At 54.7% G+C, this 8623-nt stretch overlaps 1 protein-coding gene across 1 annotated transcript; it reads left to right on the forward strand.

Annotated features, from left to right (window-relative positions):
- Positions 1 to 1641: 1641 nt before the first annotated feature.
- On the forward strand, positions 1642 to 6902 carry RPL35 (ribosomal protein L35). Its single transcript, XM_061550282.1, has 4 exons — positions 1642 to 1728; positions 2962 to 3098; positions 4032 to 4113; positions 6692 to 6902. The coding sequence occupies exons 1-4, from the start codon at positions 1726 to 1728 to the stop codon at positions 6839 to 6841; spliced, it is 372 nt and encodes a 123-aa protein (XP_061406266.1). The 5' UTR covers positions 1642 to 1725; the 3' UTR covers positions 6842 to 6902.
- The last annotated feature ends 1721 nt before the right edge of the window (positions 6903 to 8623 follow it).

Consider the following 8623-nt stretch of genomic DNA (forward strand, 5'->3'; position numbering starts at 1 on the left):
GCGACACGTGGTGGGGAGAGAGCCGCACGAGGCCTGGGTAGCCGCGTCTCTCGCGAAGGCGCACACCCCGAGGCCACTTTGTGATGCTTCAAATCGAACACAGGCACCACCCCTTTAAATAAGAACGTTTTAGTCCACAGCCTATTGGCGTTCCAGCCCCAATATCCAAATTACGTGGTGACACTGCGTTTGGCGGTGGTGCACAACCACAAATAAAATAAAATCTCAACATTCGTCAACACTGTGGCCTTAAAATTAAGCGTATAGAATAGGCGACGTTTTGGGCAACGGCTCTTCGTTTTCGAGCTTCCACCGCCCTGTCCTCCAATATTTGGCTATACCAAAGACAAAGATCCCTTGCGTAGCCTTAACAGGCTGTTGGGGCAAGTGCTGTGAGCGGGCACCTTTGAAGAACATTTATACTGGTATGAACGAAGTGGACCAGACCACCAATAGATTAATGTGTCCGTCCGTCCGTCCGACTGTCCGTCCGTCCGTGTATCAACATCGCCCCCTACTGCAAACGCTTGGCATGACCCTGTCCGACAAGATGGCCGCCCGCTCCCCCTGCGATCTGTGAATTAAACAAGATGGCCGTCGCTTCCGGCGCCTCGCGGCAAAACTTAAAACTTCGCTTCAAAATTACTTTACTGAAACGCAGCACGTTTTTTTAACACAGAGACAAGAAACATTTATTAACACAGAGACGAGATACATTTAATCGCCTTATTTGTGCACGAAAAGCACGGCGCGAGGCCTAGTGCGGCAGGCTTCGCGAGGCCTAGTGCGGCAGGCTTATTAACACAGATGAAACGCAGCACGTTTTTTTAACACAGAGACAAGAAACATTTATTAACACAGAGACGAGATACATTTAATCGCCTTATTTGTGCACGAAAAGCACGGCGCGAGGCCTAGTGCTGCAGGCTTCGCGAGGCCTAGTGCGGCAGGCTTCGCGAGGCCTAGTGCAGAAGGTGGTGGTGGGGGGTGGTGTTGAGGGTGGTGTTGGGGGGGTCTTTAAATCTCACAGCGTTTCTTGTCAAAACAAACACTTTTAATTAACGTTACACTAGAATACAGTAATTTTTTCTTTAACTCCTCTATACCCAGTCGATATCCCTGTACCGGTACTAAGTATTATTCCTACCAGCCCACCCCGCAGGGTCCTGTTATTATGTTACTGCTATAGATTTCCACATACGCCACTGTGGAGCTATCATTTGTGGCCAGGTCGCCTCTGAAAAATAACCTAATAGCTCAGTGGGCCTGACCTGGTAAGATAAAACATGTTTAGTTTTGTATAGTTTTTTAAACCGATCATTTTTACCTTTCCTATCCTTTACACGCCTATCACTTTGATGTATTGTTTGTTGATGTAACAGTATTACCCGCCCCGAATGGACATATGTGAAGAAGAGCTTTATAGCTCATCGGATTCATCCAGCATAAATAAATATTCTGATTCTGAATGGCCAGCAGCGTTCCCATTGGCAAATACCGTCATTGGGCGATACCATTAGCGCGCCTTTCCCCCCTCCCCGACCGCTTACGCCCATATATGGGCATGCCACGCCCACGCCTCGCCACGCCCACTACAGGGCAATACTATTAGCGCGCTGCCCCCCTCCCCCCCCCGCTAACCCACATTTGGTATCACCCGGTGACCCGGACGCGGTTACGCGCGCCGTGACCCCGCCTCTCTCTCTCTCTCCCACCGGAGCCGCCATGGTGAAGTTGGGTTTGCGGGGCCGCGAGAATCCGCGAACATCGGCGGCCACCGCGGCCAGCGGGCCCCGCGGGGCGTGCGGGGATGTGGAACAGAGGTCCCTCGATGTGGGGCGCCGGGTTCTGCGGGCGGATCAGGCTCCGTCTTGTGGTTATTTGTTGGGCGAGGATGCGGCCTGCGAGTGGAGGCCGCGTCCGTAAACTCTCGTGCGTTTGACGAGAAGGTGGTGAAGAAGGAAACGATGTCGGGGTTAATTTCGAGAGACGGTAAATGGGGATTAGATGTGACGAAGGAGAGTGGTGGCGAGGGTGAGAGTTGTGTTGCTGAGGAATGATGGTGGCGGGGTAGTGGGGCTTTGCGTGGGCCGCGGCCTCACGAGTTGATCTCCTGGCGAGGGCCACGGCCTCACGAGTTGATCTCCTCCTGGCGTGTGCTCTTGGGGTGCTGCTGACCGCGTTGTGCTGCTGCTGCTGGTGTTTGCGGGACCCGTGGGGAGTCGCTGCCTCAGTGCGCGTTCCCCGCCGCGAGCGATGTAAAGTTGCCTCCTGGGAGGCGGCTTCACGATTTCAGATGAACATTCCACATTGATTTGTAAACATTTAATATTGAGTCGATTGGCTCTGTCGGGTGGTGGAGGGTTATAATTGATGAATTGGCATTGTGTACCGACACGATATAACGCATAATAATCAACATTTCACACTTTAAAAAGAAGCTTGTTATTAATATACTGTAGTTAGATTTTTTTAAAGTGGACCTCTTGTCAGCAACCACTTCGGACTGCGGTCGAGAAATAAACTGTAAAGTTTCTCGTTGCGGGAGTGCTGCTCATTAAACAGAGTGGGTCGAACCCGACGACACCCGTCCACGTGGGGATGGTGACGGTGGTGCTGTCGTATTCGTCGAGTACGTATCGAACCAGTGACTTATTCAATAGATAAGCCACGCTTTACGTAGTTCTATCCCACGTGTAATAGGAATTTTATTTAATGTGAACTGCACTGTTTGAGATGTCCGCTGTTGGAGTTGTCTGTGCTGGTGCGCGCCGTTGGTGTGATGTGTGTTGGGGTGTGTGTTGGTGTGGTGTGATGTGTTGGTGTGGTATGTGATGTGTGTTGGTGTGCGTTGCTGGTTTGTCGCGTGTAGCACTGCGTGATACATGCGAGTGTTACGTGTACCAGTGCGCGTTGATGACGGGCGCCTTGTGTGTGTGTGTGTGCGTGCTGCTGCTTCAGGGTAAGATTAAGGCTCACGAGCTGCGCGGCAAGAAGAAGGAGGAGCTGCTGAAGCAGCTGGAGGAGCTCAAGGAGGAGCTGTCCCAGCTGCGTGTCGCCAAGGTGACGGGCGGCGCGGCCAACAAGCTCTCCAAGATGTGAGACCCCTACTACCGCGCACTGCACTACCGCGCACTGCACTACCGCACCGCACTACCGCACCGCACTACCGCACTTCACAACCACTACCGCACTGCACTACCGCACTGCACTACCGCACTGCACTACCGCACTGCACGACCACTACGGCACTGCACGACCACTACCGCATTGCACTACCACACTGCACGACCACACCGCTCTGCTGCCACAACCACACAGCTACCATGCTCCACAACCACGGCGCGCACAGCTACTGCGTGCCACTACAGCACACCACCATGCATAGCTACTTTGCAACTCTACCGCACAGCACACGACTACTGTACACCACAACCACACTGTACACTATAACCACACATTGTACTCTACACTATAACCACACATTGTACTCTACACTATAACCACACAATGTACTGTACACTATAACCACACACTGTACTGTGCATTATAACCACATAATGCCTAGCTGCTTTTTACAGGAACCACATATCCTTACCTCGCACGACCTGGCAGCACCCACGTAACAGTCGTGTACCTCTAGCGCGCACCCACACAGCTGCTACCGCATCGCGACCGCACGTCACGCTCAACCTTGTACTCCGTATCTGCTTCCGCACAACCGTCCCACACCACACAACTATCACACAGCACATTTATCCGCACACCACCTCCACCAAACCGTAAACAACGGCCCACTGCCACAATGTGAGCACTGCACCACACACCAGCTACAACCAAATTAATCACATCGCCACGGCTGTGCGCCGCACACAGCAGAATAACCCGCGTAGCAGCATGGCGGTCTCGGGGCTCTACCGCCCGGCGCCCCGCATCTTCCCGGTGCCGTGGTGCCCGCGGGCCCCGTGCCGTGCCCCCGGGGTGCCCTGCGTTGCTGATGTCCCGTGTGTGCGCGTCTCCTTTCTCCTCAGCCGCGTGGTGCGCAAGTCCATCGCCCGTGTGCTCACGGTGATCAACCAGACCCAGAAGGAGAACCTGCGCAAGTTCTACAAGGTGAGTGGCGACCACGTGGCTCTAGCCACTAGAGGGCGCCACCCCCCCCCCACCGAAATGCAGCGCAACCGCTCCACCTCCTGTAGGCATGACCCCCCCCCTCCCACCCGTCTGAAGAGAACCGAGGTGGCCGAGTGGCTTGGAGGTCAGAGCACTGAGGCAGCACCGCTGAGGTCCTGGAATCCAATCTCGGTTTCTTATGCAGTTCAGTTGACTGAATTCCTTGACTGTCAAGCGACGAACATGGCTCTCGTGTAGCTGGATATCGGAGAGCTACCACTGAGATTCTTTCAAGTGCCCTCTGCTGCTCACATGTCGGGATTTTCGTGCTGACGGCGAAATCCGCTTCCCCAAGCCGTCGTCGAGAACAGGATTGCACTGCTCCGTGCCAGTTCTGAGTCGGTGTTTCTACTCGTGACGTCTGATAGCCCGCTCGTCATGACATTTGAAGGAAATTACAAAATACTGATTATTGCAGACCTGGCTGCTCTATGCCGTTGCTTCCCTCCGACCTGACTGCCCTTGACTATAATTGGTCCCTACCGTGGTCGGCCACCCCGAATGTGCCGCCCCGCCGAATCTCCCCCCCCCCCCCCCCCCCAGTCACCCCGGTTAACGTCTTCGCCACCGGGCCACGGCGGTGCGGCGTGCGTCACCGCTAAGGCGCTGTCCCCAACTCTAATGCGATGATGGATGCACTGTAAGCTCGTAAGGAGGATGGCATAAGATCCGTAATCCACGGTGGCGCACAAGGCGCGTGCCACGGCGAGAGAGCGTCCAGGTGCCGAGCCGTCGTTGAGCTGTTTTCACCGATTCCTACTCCTCAGGAGGGGAATAAGTTTAGGCAATATTGGTTCTCATTCTGCGTGTTTGAACCCACTGTATAGTTGTGTGAGCCTGTAACCAAATAATCCATAACGCAAGCAACACGTCCCTCGGGGTGTGCGGGGCCACGTGGTGCCCGCTAGAGAGCAGCCAGACCGCAACATCCATTGACACCCAAATTAAAGGCTTCGTCACGTCACGCTGACCGGCAGTACATAGGTTAGACGTCAGAAATTAGACGCACATGCGCCAAGACGGTGTAACCAAGATTGTTTTGTAAAATCCATTCCTGAATTAAATTGTGACGTTTCAAGTTCTGAGAGTTGGGTTTGAGTTGGTAGTTGGTAGAGGTGAATAATTGAGTGTGGCCACAAGGGGGCGGTGAAGGATCGTGAATCCACGTGGCTCTGCAGCCAAAGCGCCATGGCGAGCATTGCTGCTGTGCTCTGCTGCCATCTCAGCCAAGGGAGGGACACTCGGCCCCCTTGGGCCACCCTTCCCCCGCCACGACGGCGCACGTGGTCCCCGCAGCCCTAGCCAGATCTGGTCACCACCTTGACGTATGTGGCCCTGACCAAAGCATCGGGCGCGTTGCAACCGCTGCGAACTTTACAATTTCCACGGAAGCGGCGGCAACAGCGGCACTTTGCTGGGCCTTTCGTGAAGCGGTCGTCTGGCTCTCGCGTGGATGCAGAGCTCCGAGTTGCCTCTCGCCGAGCCACGTGCAGCAAGAGGAGTTGTGGAGCTGTAAACGTGATGCTTGCCTGGATCACGTTTACAGCTCTTGTGCCCAGCACCGAGCTTTTCAAGCAGAACTTTACTCGGGCTCGTAATGTGTCGCTGTAAACACGATTCATCGTGCCACAAGCTGGACCAACGGGGGAATTGCTGTTTCTGCCCCATCGCCGCACCCGCGTGCCACCCCGTGCCGGCGCGTGTTAACGCGAACGACGTTGCCCGCTCCGTTTGACCGCTTCTATTAAATCCCCCGATCAGCCGCCCCCCCCCCCCACGTGCTCCGGTGCCGCTTGGGTGCGGTGCGCGTTTTAACTCGACGTGGAGGGGGCACCGGGCGCCTCCTGCACAGAGCCCTCTCCGTGCATTTTCAGTTTGTTGTCGGGATGTCCAACGTTTAACTCCACATGCTGTGCAAGCTTCTTTAAGAACAACTTTTTTTGTGTTCCTGAAGAAGCTTTCCAGCGTGCTGCTTCTGGTCACACACCACCCCTTCGAGCGCTCTGTTGGCCCTCAGTTGGCTGCCAACTCACTGCAGGCAGGGATTGTGCAAGGCCAAGCACTCGATGATTTAGTCCGGTCACTCGCTCGCCAGCAGCGGTCAGTGGCCCGCTTATCACTCTTCGCTACGGCCGTGGTTACTGTTCCCGTGAACTCCGCTTGCTGATTCCTCCACCCGTGTTGAGAATTGGGTCCACCCGGCATTGAGTTCGTCTGATCCACCACACGGAGTCCAACCACCACACGGCAGGTCACCGCGACACTCCTTCCTCTTGCTGCCTCTTCCCTTGCAATGCTCCACTTGGAATTCCCTGCCATCATCCCTCTTCATAAGTTCGAATGACAATCTTACTAAAATTTAAGAAATGTGTTTCACGCTTATCCATCACAACTTTAAAAGTGCTGTTTGTTGCTGGTCACATGACATGGTTGGCCTCTGCTCGGCAACAGTGTAATTAAACCAAACCACAGGAGCATTGCCTCCCTTGATGACATGATTGTGTGCGTGCGCGAGCAGGGCAAGAAGTACAAGCCGCTGGACCTGCGGCCCAAGAAGACGCGCGCCATGCGACGGCGCCTCAGCAAGCACGAGGAGGCCCTGCGCACCAAGAAGCAGGAGCGCAAGACGCGCCTCTTCCCCATGAGGAAGTTTGCGGTCAAGGCCTAGTGAGGCCTCCCCCAACCTCCACCACCATCGCCCTCAATAAAACCGTCGGCTTCTTCACACAGTCTTTGCGTGCGCCTGCCTTGCTGCTCGTGTGTGTGTGTGCGCGTGCACGTGTGTGTGAGGAGCGGCAGTGTAGCAGTTAGCGCGCTGTGCTACGAACCTGGCGACCCGAGTTCGATTCCTGCTCACGGCCAACATCGGTGACGATTATCTGAGCCGGACTTGGGCCTCCCCTAGGTTGACTCAGCCTCAAATGAGTACCTGGTGCAATGCATAAAAACACTATTGGGGAGACAAAGGCGGTTGGTCTATATCGGGGATCTTTGTCTTTTTGTACGTGTACGCGTGTGTGTGTGAGGGAGGGGCAGTGGAGTGGTTCGCGTGCGGCGCAATGAACCCGACCCGGGTTCGATTCCCACTCGAGGCCATAACGAGTGCCAATTATCTGGACCTGGCCTGGATCTTTCCTAGGTCGACTTGGCCTCAACTGGGTACTTTCTGCAGTGTGTAAACATCGACACTGGGGAAACAAGTTGGCCTTGTATGCATGTTGAACTTTGAAACCGTACGTAGCCAGCGTTAATCGGAGGTGCGGCCCTTCGTAGGTGCTCACGAACAACACTTCAAATGTCTTCTGGAAAAACGGGGTATCTTTGTAATCCTAATCGACTAATTTGCAGGTATTTTATTAGCCTTAGATTTTTTGACCTATAGCAATGTTTTGTTTCTACATAAGCCAGAGAACCCGGGAGAAACCCATGCATAACGGAGGGAGATAATAGAAACCTGCCCCAAAGGACACAGGAGTTAAATGGTTTTGGCTGTGAGTGGTACCAGTGCACCACTCTGCCGTGTTGGCTGTCTGTGAGTGTTGTTGGCTATGCTGTATGAGTGCTGTTGGCTATGCTGTGTGAGTGTTGGCTGTGTGTAAGTGTTGTTGGCTATGCTGTGTGTGTAAGTGTTGTTGGCTGTGTGAGTGTTATTAAATCCGTGTGCAGACATTGCACGTTGCTGCCTAAACAAACGCAGCACAATCGCCACCCCGGCTCCCGTGTTTGCGCGCCTCTGCATCCGCCACTCGCGTGAGAGTGGCCGGGAGAGCGCCTTGGCGAGCTGGGTTGTTGCTGCAGTGGCGGCCCCGCACTTATCACTAACACTTCCCTTGGCAGCCCCGCGGCATCCTGGCGGTGCCTACGTCCCCAGGGCCACACAATGGGGCTACGTGAGGGTTTGGAGAGTCGAGAGAGATGTGGGGGAAGGGATTTTACGAGAATTGCCCTGACTCGATAAAGCCGTCGCCGCAGAGCTACAATGTGATTGGGGAGGAAGGAAGCAAGGACATGAGATGACGGCTCATTGGTGTTTGTGGGAGGCGGGTTAAACGAATCCGAGTTGGTCAATCAGAAGTGGCCTCGATACGACCCGGGGCGACGAATGCTGCCGGCTTCACCTCTTAAGTCACGCGCGAGATCGGGTGGCCGTGGAAGCTGTTGTCGAGAAGGCGTCTCTGAGGGTCTGTGCCCATCGTGGGCAATGGCCAACCCGCGTCCTTGTTTTACTCTCACAATGTCTGGAGTAAAGGCCCAACACGTCACTCTGTAGGCCAGCAGCACTGGCAACGTTTTGACAAAGAGGTCAAGACGTTCATTAGCTTGAGCAGCAACGTTGTTATTGTTGCCGTGAGAGCTGGGGGGGGGGGATGATCTGCAGGGTGTTGGTGCCACGGTGGCGAGATGTCTCCCTCGCCTGATACGCAGGAGGTCGTAGGTTATATCCCTGTAC

The sequence above is a fragment of the Lethenteron reissneri genome, chromosome 12 (genome assembly GCF_015708825.2).
Source record: "Lethenteron reissneri isolate LAM-NWPU_2019-01 chromosome 12, ASM1570882v1, whole genome shotgun sequence".
NCBI classification, from domain to species: domain Eukaryota; kingdom Metazoa; phylum Chordata; class Hyperoartia; order Petromyzontiformes; family Petromyzontidae; genus Lethenteron; species Lethenteron reissneri.